We start from the raw sequence: 22,687 nt of genomic DNA on the forward strand, positions 1-22,687 counted from the left end.
AATGATACAGTTAAAAGTTAAAAAAATGATGAAAAGACATGTACCATGTATTTGTTTGCTTCTGCTGCATAACACATAATGTAAACAGTAGCTTAAAACAACAACTACTTTTTAGTTTAGAGTTCAGTAGATCAGAAGTCGAAGCACAGAATGGTTGGGTTCTCTGCTCAGGTCTTAAAGGCCAAAATCAAGGAGTCAACTGGGTTGAGTCTAATCTGAAGCTAAGGAAGAGGCCATTTCCAAGCTGAATCAACTTGTTAGCAAAATTCAGTTCCTTGAAGTTAAAGGGCTGAGGTTCCTGTTTCCTTGCTGGCTGTCAGTCACAAACTGCTCTCAGCTCCTAAGTGATGCCCACCTTCCTTGTCACATAGCTCCTCTACCTCCAAAGCCAGCGATGGAGAATGTCATCTCATGCCAACTCATGTTGACTCCCTCTCATATGCCAAATCTCTTTCACTAGGAAGAGCTCCATACTTCTTAAGGTCTCAACTGATTTGGTCTGGCCCTCTGAACGTAATTCCACTATTTTGAGTCCACTGATTTGGGAGCTTAATCATATTTGCAAAATTCCTTCACAAAAGCACCTAGTGTTTGATTGAATAACTGGGAACTGCATGTATACTAGGGGCTGGGAATCTAGGGACCAATTTAGAATTCTACCTATCACACCATGTAGACCCTAACCAAAAGAAAATTGTTTTGGCTATATTAATATCAGAAAAAACAGAATTTATGACAAAAAACATTACCAGAGATAGAGGATACTTGATATTGATAAAAGTGTCAACTCAACAAGAAGATATAACAACCCTAAATTTATATTCACTGAATAATCTACCTTCAAGATATGTAAAACAAATATTAATAAAAATAAAAGACTGATCCACAATTATCGTTGGAGATTTGAAGATACCATCCTTAGCAGCTTATAGCTTATTTAAGAACGTATATGAAAATGCCAAGGATCTAGAATTACAGCAACAATTTTGAAGAACAAAAGTAGAAGACATGTACCATCAGATGCCAAGATTCACTATAAATCCACTTTCACTACGAGTATTTGGTGTTCAATGGAACAATGGAATAGGATAGATAGTCTAGTAATAGACTCTCAAATAATCTGACCTTCTGATTTATCACAAGGGTACCACCGCAATCCAAGGGGGAGGGGAAAAGATGGTCTTTTTAATAAATGATGTTGGATAGATTGTATACCTGCATGGAAAATGTTAATTTTGACCTCTACCCCCGCCACCACATATAAAAACAAGTTTCAGATGGATTGTAGCTCCAAAGTGAAAAGTAAAAGAGCAGCTGTGCAGAAGTAAATGCAGGAAAATATCCTTATGACTGAGTTAGTAAAATACTTCTCAAACTGGGAACAGAAGAGCAGTAATCATAAAAGGAAAGATTGATGACATACTCATCAAAGTTAAAGACTTCTATTCATCAGAAGACATCATTCAGAGAACTAAAAGGCAAGCTGCTGATGGGGAGATGATATTTGTAATAGAAATACCTAAAAAATATCTTGTATCCAGAATATATAAAGAATTCTACAAATAAACAGAAATGTATCAATTAAAAAATGGGCAAAGTCTTGAACAGGCATTTCTCAAAAGAGGATATTCAAAAAAGCCAATAAACACCTAAAAGGGGACTCAACATCATTAGAAAGCAAGGAAATGCAAATTAAACCTGTAATGAGGTACCACTGCACACTGGAACCAGGCTTTGGCACTCTACCAGTCCATGGAAACTGCTCTAGTAAAGGTGCCCCGTGTCATCCCCATCCCCTGACCCAGTGGACACTTTTCAGTTCTTACGTCATTTGAACCTGCTGACCATCCTGTCTTGAAATGCTTGGCTCTAATGCAGGGCTGGAAGACAGGGTTTAGGTGTGGTGAGAATTTGAAGGTTGAAAGGAGCAGTCAGTAGAGTTGGCATCGAGTCATGTAGACTGACAGTAGAGTATTTTAAGGGTAGTATTTCAAGGTCAGATCCTCAAATTTTCCCATCAGAAAGTGGTACATTTTGTCCAAAAAAGATACCTCTCTTGGTAATAGTTAATAAATTTCACTATTAAAATTCAACCAGAAACAGTAATTTTAACCACACTATCAAATTATTCATTTAAAAATGGGAGACGGCTCACATAATTTATCCAATACCCACTTCCCAATATTAAATACTTATCCTAGCATTGTGGGAGGGGTATTTAATTTTCTTCCCTTCCATCTCCACTGAAGTGTAGCTCATCATACCTTGTCCTTTTCAGGTATCAGGTCGTCAGTCTGTTAGGGCCTTCTGGTATCAGGATCATAGCCTCTGGGTTCCCATTTTGACTCCAGACTTTTAGTGTTTCCAGAACTTCCAAGCCTGGGGAGTCCTTGGCTGCTTCTCGCTCTATACTCCATTATGCAATGTCCTGTGGGGCTGGACAGAGATCTTTTCATCATTGTGATCTTTCCTTTGGTGCCATGTTGAAAGTGGAACTTATCTCTGAGAACTACATGTCTCTGGTCAATAACCTGGACACAAATTCCAGATATTCTTGGATACATTTTTCATCTACCTGACATTTCTATTACCTCCTCCAAATGAAACTGAGAGGGTCAGGGTGGTAAGGTGCTGGATAACTTCTTTGGAATCTAGGTGGCATCAAAGCCAGTTCCCATGCTGTTAGATCCATGATCACTCCTGCCCTGCCAATGTATATCCAGAACCTACAGTAATTCCTGGAACATAACAGGTATCCATAAAAGTCTCACAAGGTTTTTTGTGTTTATATAAATATGACACGCTCACTGGAAAGAAAAAGTAAAAAACAGAAAAGCACAGAAAAGTAAAACAAACAAAAAACACTAGATTCTCCAACAAATCTAAAATAACTGCCATCAACTTTCTGGAAACCATCCCTTCATTCACGGTGATCAAAAGTTCACACAAATACATAGTTTTACAACATTCATACTGCACTTACATTTTCCTATTTTCCTAGCTTTCCCTCTGCCCCTTAGCTCACCACTTCTCCTTTTCTCCCTCCCTTCAAGGTACCCAGTATTTACAGCCTGGTGTATATTCTTCCATACTTGTTTCCATGCTCATTTAACTACATACACACATATATACATAGAGGATGTGGTCATTACTTTAACAAAAATGAAATTTTCTACATATACATGTATGTAATAAAGCAATTATGTATCAAAAATTGTGGAAATATCTTGAAGTCAACGTGTGCAGGTACAATTCATCTAAAAAATTACTCTCATGTTTCATGGTATGGCTCTATCAACTTATTCACCCACTCCCCTATTATTTGGCATTTACTTTGTCTCCAGTTGGGCTTGTCTCTATAAGCAGTACTTTAATAAACATCCTTATTTATGCATTTTTTTGCATTGATGCTGTTATTTCTGTGGGGCAGACTCCAAAAAGTGAGACTGCTGGGTCAAAGGTTTTTAAAATTTTTATTAATAAATTTAAAATATATATTCCTGAATTGCTGATGGAAATATAAGTTAATATAACCATTTTGCAAGAGTACATGGTCTGCCAAACTCCACTAGCAAAAGATCTCTTAAATTTTTGCCAACTCCTTAAAGTGGAAGTAACATCTCACTGGTTGTTTTAATTTGCATTTCCCTGAGTACTATTTAGGTTCATAATAATTTCATAGGTTAATACATTTGAAGTTGCTCTTCTGTGAATAGCCATCCAGTCCAGATGGATTAAAAACTTCAATGTAAAAAAATAAAATTATCAAAATCTTAGAAGCAAGTTTAGGAAACTATGTATAACCCTTTTAACTAAAAGGGTAAATCAAGAATATAAAAAATAAAAGATGTGAATATTTTGCTATAAAAATTAAAGACAAAAATCTTTTACTATATAAAAAAGTATAAAGAAAAATACTAGGTTGAAAAAAATTTGTAACACACATGACAAAGGATTACTATTTCAAGCATATAAAGAGCACATCCAGATTTATAAGAAACATAGACAAACCAATAGGAAAACAGGCAAAAATATATATAGGCAATGCATTGAAGATAATTTGTTAAATGAATAAAATATGAAACTTGGATGAAGGCTTTCACGTGTATTTTACTTTTCTTTATTAAGAATTTTCTTATAACTTCTAAAATTTAAAATGACCAATTGCTTTTCCATATTCTTGTATCTCTTTAGTGTGTTATTTCCTGGCAAATTGCTCCTGAATGTTTCCCCAAATGCATAAAACAGTTTATAAGATTCTTGTGGAGTCCACCTCTGGATGACAATTTATTATTCTCTATATTAACTGAGTTTCTCGCTGATGTATTCTTTGATGTACAGTAAGGCTTGAGCTACTCCTAAAGGCTTTTGCACATTCATTACATTTATAAGGTTTTTCTCCTGTGTGCATCCTCAGATGTACAGTAAAGTCTGAATTAGTTCTAAAGGCTTTCCCACATTCTTCACACCTATAGGGCCTCTCCCCAGTATGAATCCTCTGATGCAGAGTTAGCTGTGATAGAGTAATACAACCTTTTCCACATTCCTTACATGTGTAGGGTTTTTCTCCAGTATGTGTTCTCCAATGCACTGTAAGGTACGAACCCCTCCTGAAGGCTTTTCCACAGACATCACATTTATAGGGTTTCTCTCCACTATGGATTTTCTGATGTTCTGTGACATGTACCATCTGGCTAAATGCTTTGCCACAGTCATTACATTTAAATGGTTTCTCCCCAGTATATGTCCTTTGATGAGTATTAAAGCCTGAGTTACTTGTGAAAACCTTCCCACATTCATTACATTTATAGGGTTTTTCTCCAGTATGCCTTCTTTGGTGGACAGTAAGCTGTGATGTGTTAGTGAAAGCTTTCTCACACTCATTACATTTGTATGGTTTTTCTCCAGTATGGGTCCTCTGATGTACAATAAGGTATGACTTAGTCCTGAAGGATTTTCCACAATCATAGCAGTTGTAGGGTTTCACACCAGTATGAATTTTCTGATGCTCTTTGAGATTTACCATTTTGGTAAATGCCCTCTCACAGTCAGTACACTTATATGGTTTCTCCCCAGTATGAATCCTCTGATGTACAGTTAAGTGTGATTTTATTCTGAAAGATTCCCCACATTCATTACAGAGATAAGGTTTCTCTTCAGTATGAATTTGCTGATGTATAATTAGAGATGAAGAACGCATGAAGGCCTTTCCACATTCGTTACATTCATATGGTTTCTCTCCTGTATGCATTCTGTGGTGTACAATAAGACATGAATAATTAATGAATGCTTTCCCACATTCATTACATTTATAGGGTTTTTCTCCTGTGTGAATCCTCTGATGTTCTGTGAAATTTGCTATACGATTGAAAGCTTTCCCACATTCATTACATTCATAGGGTTTTTCCCCAGTATGAGTTCTTATATGTACAATAAGGCTTGAATTACTTCTATAGGCTTTTCCACATTCATTACATCTAAAGGGTTTCTCTCCAGTATGAATTCTCTGATGAACATTAAAAATTGTGGTATTCTTGAAAGACTTCCCACACTCATTGCATTTATATGGTTTCTCCTCAGTATGGGTCTTCTGATGTACACTAAGATATGACTTATTCCTAAAAGCTTTCCCACAATCATTACATTTGTAGGGTTTCTCTCCATTGTGAGTTTCCTGATGTCGTGCAAGTTTTGATTTATCACTAAAAGCTTTCCCACACTCGCTACATTTACAGGGCTTCTCTCCAGTTTGAATTCTCTGGTGTTGATTAAGGTGGGCACACTGGCTAAAAGATTTTCCACAGACATTGCACTGATAAGGTTTCTCCTTAGTATGAATTCTCTGATGTACCATAAGTGATGAAGAAGCAATGAAGGCCTTTCCACATTCATTACATTTATAGGGTTTTTCTCCAGTGTGGATTTTTTTATGTTGACTAAGATATGAAGGCTGGCTGAACATTTTCCCACATTCACTACATTCATAAGGTTTTTCTTTAGTGTGAGTTCTCTGATGTTGAATGAGTAATGACCTGTAACGGAAGGCCTTTTCACATGTACTACACGTGTAGGGTTTTGCTTTATTACTGGTCTTTTCCCCTAAAGTGAGTTCTGAAGCAGGGCTTACAACTTTGCTGCCTTCTGTATCCTTGAAATTTTTCACCCCCAAATGGGTATCTGCAATCAAATCTAAATTACTCATAAATTTTTCCTCACTTATTTGGTATTTGCTGTGGGGTTCTTCTGTGACACCTCCTGGTTCTGGAAAGAGAACAGATTCAAATCTAAAGCCTTTCTGAATAGTGGGAATTTTCTTGTGCATAATTATTCTTTGACTCAAATGACTCTCCTGACTATTTTGCAATCTCAATACCCTGTCGTTCCATTTCCATAATCCTCCAATTCTGGTGTCGCATAGACCATTCTCTGTCAGTTTCTCTCCTATGGTCTCCAGTGGTAAGTGTTCTTCGGACACATCCTCTGTTGGAATAGCATTCTTGGTTATAGGTTTGGTCTCCAACTCTGGGAGGGAAAAAAAAATTCAAATGACTTCTATTTCCTAAGTTGAGGAGACCTCACTAAATAGGATAACAAAAGGGAAGCCTGAGTTGATAATACAGGTTTTTAACTGCTTGCAAATTGGCTTTGTTTTCTAGGAAGAAGGAGGCAGGGTTAAGGAAGTCTGGTTGAGCAAAGAACCAGAGTAGTAAATTCAAGGAGTTTTTTTCCTATTAAAAAATTTCATTCGTGGTAATTCTTCTACCATCTAAATATTTTTCCCCTTTCTCAAATATTTCTCCCTTTTCTCATTCTTTTAGAGTCAAGTTCTTTAGAGAGCATTCTTCATAAGTTGCGATTACTTCCTTGCTTCCCATTTACTCCACAAACCAAACATTCATCCCCAACGATACTTCCTATTTGTTCTCATTCTTTGTTCACTAGCTTTTCTGTGAGCGCTTTCTCAAATGTCCCTGCCAGAGTAGTTTTTTTCAAGTCTTTGTATATACTTTTTTATAGAACATTTATAGAATAAGACATTTTGATTTTTAATAAATAGGTTGAATAAGCTAGCCAGAATTAACATACTTGTGAATATTACAAATAGTGATTATGATTATCAAGGGTAGTTTTGCAACCCCTTAATGGATCTTAAGAACATTTCTGACAGTTTGAAAATTTTCTTAAAAATTATACTGTGGGATGGTGGTCTTACAACTTGTTTATACATGCAACTTAATATTTTACTTTTTTTTATGTTTTTAATGAATAATACATTTTATTTTGATATTGATAGAATTCAAACCTACGGAAAATTTACAGAAGTAGTACAATAAACGCTTAGATACTGTTCACCTTAATGGGCACTATATGGCCTTTTGTGTCTGGCTTATTTTATTTTTTATTTTTATTTTTTTTACATTTTTTATTGATTCATAATCATTTTACAGTGTTGTGTCAAATTCCAGTGTTCAGCACAATTTTTCAGTCATTCATGGACATATACACACTCATTGTCACATTTTTTTCTCTGTGATTTATCATAACATTTTGTGTATATTTCCCTGTGCTATACAGTGTAATCTTGTTTATCTATTCTACAATTTTGAAATCCCAGTCTATCCCTTCCCACCCTCTACCCCCCCATTAATATTTTACTTTTAAAAACACTTTTAAACTTCTTATAAATTTCTAATTTATTTCCAGGTAATTATATCTAAATGTTTAAAAACAAACTGAATCAAAATCTTCTATGGGTAGTAAAATGGTTTTATGACTTTAAAATTCAAGGTAAGTAAAACTTTCAATGGACTCATAGGGCTAGACAAAGATCTGAATTCAGGGCCACCAAAGAAGACAACTCTAGAATCCAAGGACTAAAATCCAGCTCATTTAAATGTCTATTTGAATGAAGGTGACAGGATTGTTAAAGCCCCTGTGTGCACAGCCCACCAAAGTTAATCCTCTGTGGAAAAAGATAATACAATCCAGAGCCTCAAAATATTGTTATAGGTTTTCATAGCAATGTCTGGCAATGAAAAATTATAGACAAAAGTCAAATGGGAAAAAAATTAAGAGAAAAAATGGATAACAGAAACAGGTCTAAACGAGATCCAAATAATTGAGGTTTCAGACATAAACCTTTAAAATAATCATAATTAGTATATTCAAGAAAGTAAGACAAGATTAACAATTTCACCAAATAATTGCAAAGTATAAAATAAGAATCAAATAGTAATTCTAGAACTGGGAAATAAATTACAAACTCTAAGGACAGGCTAAAAGCACAGCAGATATGGCACATGAGTGTATGTCTGCAAAAAGGAAAATAGGTCAATAGAAAATATCCACACTGAAGCAGAGAATGATGAAAAACTTGAAAACATTGCTTTAAAAAACATAAGAGCTATACAGGATAGGGAGAAAAGGTCTATCACAGATGTAAGAAGAGTCCTAGCAGCCTGGAAAGAGAAGTGAGGGAAAATGGAACAAAAACAAATTAAAAGAAATAATGCCCAAGAATTTTCCAAAACAAATAAAAAATATTAAGCCACAGATTTTAGAAGCCAAATGAATCCCAAGCAAGAGAAATACAAAGGAAATTATACTAAGGTACACAGTAGTAAAACTGTTGAAAAGTAAAATCTTAAAAGCAGCCAGAGGGAAAAAAATGACAGATTTCCTTCAAAGAATGAGAATTACATCAGAGGTTGCAAACTACAGCCAAATCTGGCTCACTACATGCTTCTGTATGTCCAGCAAGAGAAGAATGGTTTTTACATTTTAAATGGCTGAAAATCCATTAAAAGAAAATACATTGTGACACATTAAAATTATATGAAATTCAAGTTGCAGTGTCCAAAATTGAAGTTTTGGTGGAACACAGCCACACTCTGGTTAACATGTTAAAGGGGTGTTTTTGTTCTATATTGGCAGAGTGGAGCAGTTGCAGCAGAAACATTACAACTCTCAGCCTAAAATATCTACTCTCTTGCCTTTTACAGAAAAAGTTGCTGACTCCTGAATTAGATGGTTGACTTCTCAACGGATTCTATGCAAAACAGAAAGCAATGAAATGATACCTTCCAAATGCTGAAAAACAGTAACTGTCAACCTAGAATTCTAGAATTCTAAACTTACCAAAATATTCTTCAAAAATGAAGGTTAAACACATTTTTAGGAAAAAGAAAAATGGAGAGACTATGACACCAGAATATCTGAATAAAAGAAAAATATTAAAGGGCATTCTTTATGTAGAAGAAAATTAATCCCAGGAAGAAGTTCAGAAATGAAGAAAAATGAAGAGAAAGAGAAGGTAAACTATCTAAATGAATCCAGACTGCATACAACATTAATAATAATGTCTTATGAAATTTCACATATATAGAAATAAAACACAGAACTCCAATAATATATAATTGAGGTCAAAATGAATAAGCTGTTCTAAGTTCTTGGCATCATTTGGGAAGAGGGAAAATTTATCTTACACTGTTGAATCAAGGATGAACGCTTTAAGGGGGAGGGTATAGCTCAAGTGGTAGAGCGCATGCTTAGCATGCATAAGGTCCTGGGTTCAATCCCCAGTACCTTCATCAAAAAACTAACTAACTAACTAAATAAAACTAATTACCTTTGCTCTCCCCTGCAAAAAAATAAATAAATAAAAAAGGAAGAATGTTTTAACCTCAAAGTTAACTACTAAATAAATAACTTTAAAATTTATAATTACTAAGTGATTAGGGGGGAAATAAAAAAAATGAAAGATGATAAATTTAACAGAGGGCATAAATGGGGAGAAAAAGAATACAGAACAGGCAAGATACCTTCACAGAGGGTAGATTTAAACATTATGTAATTGTATTATGTACAAATGGACTAAAAACTCCAGAAGATATAGACTGTCAGGTTAGTTAAAACAAAAATCTACCAAAATGCTAATCATAAGAGAAACAAAATACAAAGATATATGAAAGATGACAGTGAGCAGATGAAAAAAAAAGTATGATATTACTAATAACCAAAAGAATGATGCTATAGTAATATTAATATCAGGCAAAATAGACTTTAAAGCAAAAACAGAGATAAAAAAGATACTTCATAATGATAAAAGGTCCAATTTACCAGAAAGATGTAACAATTCTAACTTTGTATTTACCTAAAAACACAGCTTCAAAACACATAAATAAAAAACTAAAGGAACTAAAATAAGACACAGACAGATCTACAGACATAGTGGGAACTTCAAAAAATATTTCTTACTAATTGATAGAATAAGCTGACAATCAGCAAGTAGATAGATTTTAGGAACATAATTAAGAGCTGACATATCTAGAATAGCAATCAAAACCTATAGACTACACATTTTTCCAAGTGTACACAAAGTGTTTACAAAAATTGGCCAGGTGGCAAAGCAAATTCCAAGAAGCCTGCAAAGACTTAAATTATATAGAACATGTTCTCTGACCACAGTAGAACTTAAAGCAACAAGACTACCAGAAAATTCCCATATGGTACAACATTAAGGAAAAAAACCTCTAAATAACCCGGGGGCCAAACACATCACAATGGAAATGATCAAATACTTTAAACCCAATAATTATGAAGGTGCTACATAAAAAAACATGACATTGCCTCGATAGCCTTCAACACATTAGAAAAAATGGCTAAAAGTTAATGATACAACTATTTAACAAGTTAGAAAAGTCAGCAAATTAAACCTTAGGAAAGTAAAAATAATGAAATAAGAGAAGGTAATGAAACAGAAATCAAACATACAGTAGAAAGGATTAAAAATTATTTTTTAAAAGCCAAATAAGATTGACAAACTCCAGCAAGATAGATTAAGATAAAAGAGAAGACTCAAAAAATTTAATATCAGGAATGAAAAGGGAGACATCACTTCAGATCCACATAGGCATTTAAAAGCTAAACAGAGGATAGCACGCCCCCAATTTTAAATTGTTTATTAGATGGATCAATTCCAAGACAAACACAACTTACTCAAGTGAAACAAAAAGTGGAAAATACGGATAGTCCTGTAACTACAAAAGAATAGAGCCATAATTAAACACCTTCCTCAATAAAAGTTTCAGGTCAACATGGCTTCCCTGGTGAAGTCCATACAATTTGTAACTTTCCATCTCACAACTCGTTCTTGTCCTCACTGTAAGTTGATGGCCTTGCTTCATATTTTACTGAGAATATACACATCATTGTGAAAGAATGCCTTGAAATTCCCATCACCAGTTGACCATATCTGCTCCCATTTTCTCCATCTTGCCTAGTGTTACAGCAGAGGAGGTGGCCCCCCTGCCTATCCAGGGTAAATCCTCCTTTTCCATTCTAGATTTTATCCCTTTTAACCTTCTCAGACACTTCAGTTCTTCAGTCTTTAGTTCTTTGTCTTGCAAGATCAATTTCTCCCTCTTCAGTGGGGCATCATTCTTCTTAGCATTAAAGCATGCCAGAAAAGCTCCCATCTCAAAAATAAGTTTTTTTTTTTATTCCTTTCTTTCGTCCAGCCACTTCCCCATTTCTCTTTCCCTCTGCATATGGAATGGGGGCTTTCTCTAAAGAGTCATCTCAACTATCTCCAATGTCTACTTTTCATTCACTCTCTAAAAAACTGTAACATTTGAGATATAGAAAGAATATATGTAACACATCTGCAACTCATGGATGGCAACATAATAGTATGAATATGCAAATATTCTAGAATCCATTCATTCCTTTCCATTTCCACCAACACCCTAATCGAAGTTATTACCCTCTTTTGTCTAGAATATTTTAACAACTTCTTCACTGATTATCTGCTTTATGCCGTTAAGTTCAATTTTCATACACAGGGTTATATCCTAAAAATCCTTGACTAAAACCTTTCAGTGCCTTTGCACTCACTTTGTTTAAAATCCACACTCCTTACTTTGGTCTATGGAGCCCTGAACAGGAGACAGTCTCCTGCCTGACTCTTTCTGATTTTATACCAGTCTCCCTCTCCCTGTACTTCAGTCATGCAGCCTCCTTTGATTTCTAGAACATACTGCATTCCTTTCTGTTGGCATGCTCCTCTTCTCCTCTTCCCTTGGCTGGCTTCTTCTGATCCTTCAAGCTTCACCTTAAATGTCACCTCCTCAGAAGCCTTCCCCGACCACACTATCTGAAGGAGACATCCTCATCCCCAACCCAGTTCCTCTTTCATATCCTCATAACTAAGTTATTACAACCATTACTTAGCTTGTTTTTGTTTATTTACTTGTTAATTACCTATTTCTCAAAACTTAATCTTCATGAGGGCAGGAACCTGGTCCACCTTACTCACTACTGTAGACATAGTACCTAACCCAGTTCACAGTATACAGATAAATATTAAATATTGATTATTTAATATTAATAAATATCGATTAAATACATAAATACTGTGTTTTTATTGTCAAGAGATATACTGTTTGTGTTCTCAGGTAGTTAAAACTCTAGGGGAGAGGAGGAGAGTCCCCTGAAGTTGCAGGTGAAGAAAGCTAAACAATCAGTCAAAAGGTTTAGCTTAGAAGAAATCAGTGGTGATCCTTCAGAATGCACTTTCAGGAGAATTGATGAAGGGAGAGATACCAGATAATGGTTAAACAAATGAGAAAAACGTGAAGTTAACTGGAGAGGATACAACTCAAAGGGGTATTTTATACATGCTTGAATGACGAAGGAATGAAGGAACAATTATGAAAATCATGTTCCCAAGAAAGTAAAGTAGGATGGGATGGGAACTAAAAGTAGAGGACAGAGAGGGGGAGAGGGAAAAGGAGAGGGAAACAGGGAGGCAGGGAGAGAGGAAGAGAGGGGGAGAATCTTCTCCTCTGAGATAGCTTTAAGCAAAGACACCCTCCAAAATATTTCAGATGTTCTACTCCAACCAAGACCTATTAGCTTCAAATAAATACCATCCTTCTCATTCTTATTAACTCACCTGGGTAGGGGGTTCTTGAAATTTCTCTCACTATCACCCATGGTCCTTTTCCATCTTCCAAATGAGATATCATGTCTGGTTTGGAAACTGCAAGCCCTGTTCAGAGAAAAAGGAATAGGATTTGACTGTGCCTATCAGCAAGAGCTAGTGTCAGATTCAGTCTCAGCTCTGGCTCTTCTGTGCAGAGGTGCCCCTGTAAGAAGTTCTAGAAGTGCACTGTCCAATACAGCTGCCAACAGCTACATGTGGCCATTTAACTTTAAATTTAGATTAGCTAAAATTATATACAATTTAAAATTCAGTTTTTCAGTTGGATTAGTCAGATTTCAAGTTCTCAACAGCCACAGTGTGGTGGCTGCCATACTGGACACAGACACAGAACATTCCCACACCAGAACATTCCATCATACAGCAGCGTTACAGTATATACCTTACACAAAGGTAGCTCAAGGAAGCTCAACACTATGATCCGACGCTTGCTGGGTAACAGATCATGGGAATAATCTCAGTTTAGAAAGAAAATAAACATTTGTTCCTTTCTTTTTAAAATTTTTTTATTGACGTATAGTCAGTTTATAATACCGGGTTAATTTCTGGTGTACAGCATAGTGATTTAATTATACATATATATTCCTTTTCATATTCTTTTTCATGATAGGCTATTATAAGTTATTGAACATAGTTTCCTGTGCTATACAGTATGGCCTTGTTTTTACATGGTTTCATGAAAATTTTCCTTGTAGTTTCAATTGTACAAGATCTTCTGCCAAAGTTCGGTAGGTATTCTGTGAGAATTGCTCCGCATGTGGGTATGATTTGATGTACTCATGGGAGAGGCTGAGCTCCGTGTCCTTCTACTCTGCCATCCCAAAGCCCCTCCTGTTCCTTTCTTTCTAGAGGCAGTGATAATTCTCATTTATAGAAGTGACTGAAAAAACTTCAGTCTTAAATCTCACGGACTGCCAACAATCTCCAAGATTCCAATGAAATATGTATTTCTTACTCTATAATGGGTGGACTATTTCGTTAAGAGCAAGGAATAGCATGACTGCCAACAATATGCCCCTAAAATTATGAAATTTTAATGCCTAGATTCTCACCCTAAATTCAGTTAAGTACTTTAAAGGGTCTATATTTTCAGTACACCTGGTCCAATGGGCAGACACATAAACACAGAAGTTATCCTTACCCAAGGAAACAAGATTCCTATAATTCTCTAGCATCACATCCCTGTGCAAGTTCCTCTGTGTTGGATCCATCAACCGCCACTCTTCCAATGTGAAGTCTATGGCCACATCTTTAAATGTCACTAATTCCTAAAACAAATACAGAGATCACCCAGGGAGTGTACAATTAGATGTGATAGGCAGAGTAACACATACAAAACTGGGGAAGAAAATTAGAAAACTAGCAGTTTCCACCCAAATCATCTCTTCTCCCTCAAAATCCTGCCTTACCTATAATATCAGCTCTTTTTCAGTCCTATTCTATAAGATATAACTTAATAAAAGACATAGTCTATCATGCAGATTGTAGACAGAGGAACTATTTTGAGTGTATTTAAAACACAGAAATTTTTCTGTATATCCCTTATGAGATATATTGTGAGGGGAAAAAGAACTGCAAAAAATAAAAATAACATATTTTCAGTAAATGATCATATTGTTGGTGGCAGTGATGGAAATGCTATTTTATAACTATGGTGTGTGTAGTGTTGGACAAAGCAAATTAGTATCCTGACATCACTGAGAGCCAGTAAATCTGACATGGAAGAAAGAAAATATAAATGTATTATCAATGAGACTATGCACAAACTCCATAGATCCAAAACTGAATTGGAAGTATCGGTATAAACTTATGAAGTATTTTATTTTTAAGGAAAACACCCCACATACACCAAGCTTCATCTACTGATGAGGCCCAGAAACAATAACCAAAAAGGCAGCATTATACTGTCTGGACTGCGGCCCCTACATATTACTTTACACTACAAGAAACCAGGGCCGGGAACTTTCTGTTATACTAAAAGGCAAGGAAACTGTCAAAGATTACTAGAATCACACCTAAGACACGGGAGACAACTTGAAGAGGCTTCCATTGGCCATTGATGGGAAAATTTAAACACCAATAAGAATAATAATCGTAATGAATTTCAAAAATATCTAGTACATTTAAAGTTATGATTTCATTATAAAACCTTAAGGATACTCATTGATCATCTTTGGAGGATGCCTGGAAACTGGTAAGTAAAGAGAAAGAATCAACCCTTTGCCCTTCTTTTCCTATGCAATATATATATATAGCTTGTTCAGTAATAAAATGTACTCAGGAAGTTGACGAGGGGAGGTTTCTCTTCATGGAAGTACTCCAGCTAATACACGAAGAAGGAACGAAAGAATTAGAACATTGCCATTTACAACCTCTAATGAATTAAAGGATTGTCAGTGGGTGCTGACACACCAAAAAGGCCTTAACTAGGCTTTATGTAGCTTCTGGTGGAAGATACCAGAAATATGAAATACCAATGGCAAAAACATTAAAAAAAATCAAAATCTGAATCTGATCAAGCCTCTAGATTTAACTAACAATATAAAGGGAATACAGGGGAAGGAATAGCATCTTAAAAAAAACTCCACAGGGATGAAATCAGTAAAATCTATACTGTGTGAAATTCAATTAACATTAAGAATTAGGAGCAGTAAAAGAGGTGCTTTCTCTTTACTCCCCTTAGACACAAGGCTAAGGATTACCTTTACCAGTTCTGGTTCTTCTGTCTGAAGGTGAAGATCTTAATCTGGCTGGGAAACTTCAGGACTCTGAGGGGATACAGGACAAAATCACTCAGTAACAGGTTGCCTGCTACCTACAGCGGAGCCTCAACAAGCACCATCAGCCCACTGTGGACGTGGTATATGAGATAACCTCTTTCACTGTTTTATTTAGGGATGAAATTAAGGTCCCATAGCAACATCCAATCATAATCTTCTTTCACCTTGTTTGAGACAATAACAAACATACACAAGGCTGAGATACAACTCCATAATTTCTAAAGGAGACTTTTAACAAAGAACCTACCAAAATAAAACTAAACTTACAATAAGGGGTCTCAGATGCTACATAATTCTCCTTTTTCATAAGAGGATGAAATCTGTTTCTTGGAAATTACCTATCTTGCTCAAGAATAATATTCAAAACCTACTAAAACTATCTGTTTCTATAGTTGGAAAATCATTACAGTGTCTAGGGGTGGAAGCATGTTTTAATGTTCATTCAAGAAATATGCCAGGGACCTCTCACAATATTGTTTTCTTCAAAACCTTAGACACTATATGCCTACAAGGGCTTGATTTTATAAATGAAGGGAAATTTTAGTATACCTTTCAGTAGTACTTATTGATTTTAGGTTTTGTGCCATTTTAAAAAGTTATGGGTAATAGAACTATTTACTTAAATTTCACTGAGAAATATGTCATCTTAGTTCTCCCCTCTCAAGTTCTTATCTTAAATAATACATATATTCAGCTTCCAGAAAATTTAAGATGATGTGAATCTCAAACTCTGATAATTAGAGATGGGTTTGATCAGGGCCTGTATTACACAAATACTTAGATCTTTTCAAGGGTGTGTCTTAAGGACCATACACCTGTTATGCATTCTTGCTACAAAGACTAAAGGATCACTACTGTAGGTTATTATGGGTCATTACCATAACAAATTCTATGTTGGTACACCTTTCTTCTGCGTCTCCTATTTCAAAAAGTCACTGCTAAAACACAGCTTTAATCACATTAATACCCACCTCAAACACACCCAATCACACACACTTACATACACACACTTAAATATTTTCAGGGAAACATTAAAAGATTCAGCTGAAATCTCCAACAACCAGTCCTACCATTCACAAATTTCGATCTTGAATCACTAACTCACTCACTGTTCTCTGCCTCAGAGCCTTGCCTTCTCACCTGAAGTATCCTCACAAATAATTTAGGACAATTTAAATCCCACTGGTAATCAGGTACCAGCTTAAATCTAACCATCCTCACGAGCTTTCCATGACCAATGTAGCCCATGCTAATAACCCATTTCTTTCCTTACATAGCACTCATCAACTTTATCATACTGCTCAGCAACTATCATTCACCTAAATAAATTATGTAACTATTTCTTTCGTATGCCTTACCTCAATGAGACTGTAAGCTCCCTACAGCCAAGCACTGGTCTTAAACATCTTCTTTCTCTCCATGTCATCTATTAAGCTTGATCACTTCTTAACGGGTAGAAAAGAGGAGAACACTAAGAGTGGGCACAAGGGGAATGGTCCCTATGAATTAAGTGGGTGTGTGTGTGTACATGTATTTTTTTTCAATTTCCTAAAAAAAATTTTCCAATTGGAAAATACTGCATTCTACTACCCAATATCTAACTGAAATTTCCTAGGAACAATAAAAATTTAACATCATAAGTAAATTTCCCAGACTGCCTATCATATCTAAAGATAGCCTAGATATTTTTTGCAAGGTCATGCATCTTGGTATTTAGTTCAATATGCATAGTGGATCTTCCTATAGATTACAAGCTTTACTATGATGAACTCAACTTTCATGAATCAAACAATTTGATTCAGTTACCCAAAGGGATGTGGGTGAGGTAGAGAAGTCACATGACTTAAGGAAAAGTAGACATGCTCTCAAATCAGGACAATAGGTCAGAACCAGAGGAAACCCTAACTTACCAGAGGTCCAACTGAAAAAACCACAGCAGCCATAATCTCTTCCTTGGGGCTCCCCTCTCTGGAAAGAGTGGAGTCCTGCAAAGACATATCTAAGAAAGAGAAATAAGCCATGAAAACCAATCCTGCCTTGAAAATCTCAGACTCAAAGTTTGCAAGGCTGGTTCAACATCTGCAAATCAATAAATGTGACACACCACATTAACAAACTGAAGGATAAGAATTATATGATCCTCTAAATAGAGGCAGAAAAAAAGCATCTGATAAAATTCAACACCCATTTATGATAAAAACTCTCAACAAAGTAGGTATGGAGAAAATATACCTCAAGATAATAAAGGCCACATATGACAAGCCTGCACAGTACTGGAAGTTCTAGACAGAGCAATTAGGCAAGAAAAAGATACAGAAGGCATCCATATCAGAAAGAAAGAAGTAAAACTGTCACTGCAGATGATATAATTTTATATATAGAAGCCCCTAAAAGACCCTTCCAAAAACTGTAAGAATTAGTAAACAAATTCAGTAAAGTTGCAGGATATAAAATCAATATACAAAAGTCTATGTGTTTCTATACACTAATAATGAACTATCACAAAGAGAAATTAAGAAATCAATATTTACAACTGTTTAAAAAAAGGATTAAATACCTAGGAATAAATTTAACCAAGGAAATGATAGACCTATACATTGAAAACTTTGAGCAAATGGAAAGATTTTCTGTGCTCACAGATTGGAAGAATTAATGTTGTTAAAATGTCCATATGACCCAAAGCGATCTACAGATTCAATGCAATATCCATCAAAATCCCTAAGGCATTTTTCACAGAAGTAGAACAAATAATCCTAAAATTTGTATAGAACCACCAAAAAAAATCCCAAATTGTCAATGCAATCTTGGGAAAGAAGAACAAGGCTGGAGGCATCATGCTCCCTGATTTCAAACTATATTTCAAAGCTATAGTAATCAAAACAGTATGGTATTGGGAAAAGAAGATACAGATCAATGCACTAGAGTACAGAAATAAACCCACACATATATAGGCAAGTAATTTATAGCAAAGGAGCCAAGAATATACAACAGAGAAAAAACCCAATCTATTAAAAACATAGTGTTGGGAAAACTGGACAGCCACCTGCAAAAAATGAAACTGAACCAGTAACCTACATCATATACAAAAATTAACTCAAAACTGATTAAAAGATTTGAATGTAAGACCTGAAACCATAAGACTCCTAGAAGAAAAAATAGACATTGGTCTTGATGATGACTTCTTGGACATCAAAAGTAAAGACAACAAAAGCCCAAACAAGTGGGACTACATCAAACTTAAATGTTTCTGCACAGCAAAGTCAACAAAGAAAAGGCAACCTATGGAATGGGAGAAAATATTTGCAAATTACATACCTGATAAGGGGTTAATAGCCAAAATATATAAAGAACTCACACACATCTCAACAGCAAAAAACAAACAAAAAAACCCGATGTAAAACATGGGCAGAGATGAACAGACATTTTTCCAAGGAAAACATACAGCTGGCCAACAGCTACACGAACAGGTGCTCAACAACACTATCACCAAAAAATGCAAATCAGAACCACATTGAGATCTCAACTCACACTTGTAAGAACGACTATTATCAAAAAGACAAGAAATAACAACTGTTGGCAAAAATGTGGAGACAAGGGAACATTTTTGCACCACTGGTGGAAATGTAAACTGCTGCAGCCACTACGGAAAACAGTATGGAGCTCCTCAAAAAATTAAAAATACAACTGTCATATGATTCTGCTATTCCACTTCTGGCTATTTATCTGAAGGAAAAGGAAACACTAACTTGAAAAGACAACTGCACCCCCACGTTCACTGCAGCATTATTTACAGCAGCCAAGACATGGAAACAACTTCTGTGTCCACGGATGCATGAATGCATGAATGCATAAACAAAATGTGGTATACGCCTACAGTGTAATATTAGCCACAAAAAAGGAGGAAATCCCGCCATTTGTGACATGGATGGACCTTGAGGGCCTTATGAAAGTCAGAGAAAGACAAAAACCTATGATCTCATTTATATGTGTAATCTAAAAACAAACACCCCAGACTCAGAGACACAGAACAGACTGATGGTTGGGGGGCGGTGCTGAAATGGGTGAAGGTGGTCAAAAGGTACAGACCTCCAGTCATAAGTAAGTCGTGGGGATGTGATACAGCTTCGTGACTATAGTAGCAACAGTGTATTGCGTATCTGACAATTGAGCCAGTCAGGAAAAAATGCCTCGGTCACCCAAAGGCAGAACAGGCACCTGTCAGGGACCCGCTACTTAAAGCCCAGGACCGAGGATCTCCCTCCCGCAGCAGCCCCGTTTCCCGGACTGCCCTTCTCTGGACCCTCGGGGTCCCCCTCCTCCCTCCACCGAGGCGCGGCTCCGGGAAGGCGGGAAGGTCCAGCCGCGCTCCCGCCCCGCCCCAGTCCCGCGTCGCGACCCAGCGCCTCCAGGCCGCCGCCTCCTCCTGAGGGAGGCCGGGCCCGGTCGCCTGTGAGGTGGGCCGGTCAGCTCGGGGCCAGGAGCACAGCCGAGAGCGGCCCCGCCCCAGACGCCGCGGGAGCCCAGCGCCGGGGGAGGGGCGGCGGGAACCGGGCCGGGTGCCCGGGGCGACGAGTACCTGGCGGCCGACTGGGGACCGGGCGCTCCCAGAGCAGGGCGGGAACGCTTCCAGCAATGGCGTCGGCGGCGGGCGGCCGCACACGCGCAGTGCGCCTGCGCAGCCGCGGGGAACTACGGCGCCCAGAATCCTCCGCGCGGGCCCTGCGCTCTCCCCGCCCCTTCGTCGGCGCTGGGGGCGGAGTTGGCAGGTCGTCCCCGGACCTAAAATTCCGTCAGATCGAGAGGCCGGGGCTGGGCGTCAGGCTCAGGCACTAGAGATACAAGGAAGAACGAATGACACAGCCCTTGCCTCGGGACACTTCCGTGTGATTAAAGAAATAAAGCCACTGCGAGAACAGAAAGGGAGCCTCTGGCAACTTGGGACCCCAGACGCGGGGGCGTCGGTGGGTGCGTGTCCCCGCTGCCGCCGCCAAGTTCCCTTTCCGCGAAAATACCGTGAAAAGTAGAGTTCCTTACGCAGCTGTGGTGCCTGCTGCCAGCTGGTCTGCTTTCGGTCCATGGACAGTGTTTATTTCCGTGTGCTTTGGAGGAAGTCATTCTGGGAAGAGGGTTTACTGCGTTAGGGAGCCAGTACTAAATTAAAAAGTTTGCCCAGCCTGAAGTGGAAAAGCGCACCTGTGTGAGGAAGACTCTCGCACTTGAGAATCTTGGCAAGTATTTATCCACCTTAACATTATTAAATCTATAATTTAAAAAACGTTTAGATGCCGTCTCCTTTTGAAGGAAAGAGTGCTTTTTATTATTGCATAAAGCACTGTCTCATGTATTTTGAAATGCAATTGTTAGCATTTCCACCTTTAGCTGCTACTTACTATCTCAAATATCCTAATCTTGGAAGTTTAGCATGCCTGAGAGATTTCTGGAAAGGACATCGTTTTCCCCTAGGGAATGATCAAAATAACAATGTTTGGTTTATTGTGCAGAGTTATGAATACTTTTGTCTAGGTTTCATTTCTGCTCTTTATTGAAACAAACTTATTTGCCAAAAAGAAAACATTATAAGAACATTCTTTGACAAGAGTGTCATTTAATATTTTGGCCTGTTACGGTTTCTATAGTAGGTACTCTGATTGAGCTAATTGTTCAATTTCTATGTTGCTGCATAGATATACTGCCTAATCTGTACAAAACTTCAAAAGTCCCACATTGAAATAAACTAGTCGTTGTTTTGACAGGGCTTATGTTTCACAGACTTGCCATTTGATATGCTCTTTTATCTAATTTTTCAAGTTCGAAAATCAGTGTGTTATATGGATGAAATAAAGAAAACGTGAATTGAAAAAAATCAAGGTAACAAGCTGTTTAATAAAATACAGTACGTTTTCCTGCTTTCTAGGCATGTATTTTTGTACCTCCTCAGAGTTTTGTGCCAAAACCTGGTGGTGTAGGGAGACCACACCACAGCCCACTCAGTTATGTTACCCTAACAGTGGCTCATACTTCAAAAGCCCTGCATTTCCAAACTGAGTCCAGATGCCCCATGAAAAACTGCCCCTTTTCAGTGCCTCAGGCTTACAGGTGTGTAAGCTGAAGGCAAGTCTGCCTCCTGTGGAGAAGGTCCTGAGGTGCTGGGTACCAGAGCATTATGTAGAAAGAGGAAGAAGTAGCTCCAGACCACAGACGTCTCAGCCCAGGGAGATGCTACAGCTGGAGGAGGGCCCGAGGGGAGCCCTTGCAAGGCTCAGGGCTCAGACAGGAGCCCTTCTCCCCAGACACAGACGTAGTGCCACCTAGAAGAGTACAGAACAGGTTATGATCAAAGTAGGACACAAATATGTCTGGTAGAGTTTTGGTAACATTCTTACTTCATGTGCTAGGTGAACTTTTCATGAGTGTCTGTTTTCAAATCATTTTTTAAATTCAGCACATCTTGTGTACTTTTCTGTACAAATACTTTCCATTAAAACTATTTAAAAACTGGAGCATATGGAGATGCCAATTTCCCACTTACATAAAACATTTGCCTTTTGTCTCTAGTCCAGATCTCAGTCCCATTTTGAGTTGTGCTTTAGGTTCCTCTTGCTTACCCATGACACTTACACAACTATCATTACTATAACAATGACAACATTATCACAGAATGCAGGGGAAAAAAATCAACCAACTAGTTTGTATGGGACTGAGTTGTTATGACAAAGTAGAAGACAATAAAAAGTCCCCAAGGAGTACTGGATGTGCTATAAGTTTATATGCAATTGTGACACATCCATAACCTAACTACTCACATAGCTATGAAACTAGGGGCACTCAGGAAAATACTGCACAGATGCAATAATACTGAAAATTGTGTGTATCTAGCATATGGAAAGTTACTGAAAGATACAAG

General features: G+C 37.2%; 1 protein-coding gene and 1 long non-coding RNA gene across 2 annotated transcripts in view; both read right to left on the bottom strand.

Annotated features, from left to right (window-relative positions):
• Positions 1-22,687, bottom strand: part of LOC140692886 (uncharacterized) — a 70,076-nt gene that overhangs the window by 28,200 nt on the left and 19,189 nt on the right. The window contains 1 exon segment of the mRNA XM_072957102.1: positions 4,320-5,954. Within this exon segment, the coding sequence (XP_072813203.1) occupies positions 4,320-5,954 (1,635 nt within the window).
• On the bottom strand, positions 11,486-14,174 carry LOC140692887 (uncharacterized). Its single transcript, XR_012068490.1, has 3 exons — positions 14,145-14,174; positions 12,956-13,051; positions 11,486-11,623 (listed from the first exon to the last, which is right to left on the bottom strand). It is a non-coding gene; the product is annotated as an uncharacterized lncRNA (long non-coding RNA).

This window comes from Vicugna pacos, unplaced genomic scaffold (assembly GCF_048564905.1).
Source record: "Vicugna pacos unplaced genomic scaffold, VicPac4 scaffold_18, whole genome shotgun sequence".
Lineage (NCBI taxonomy): Eukaryota > Metazoa > Chordata > Mammalia > Artiodactyla > Camelidae > Vicugna > Vicugna pacos.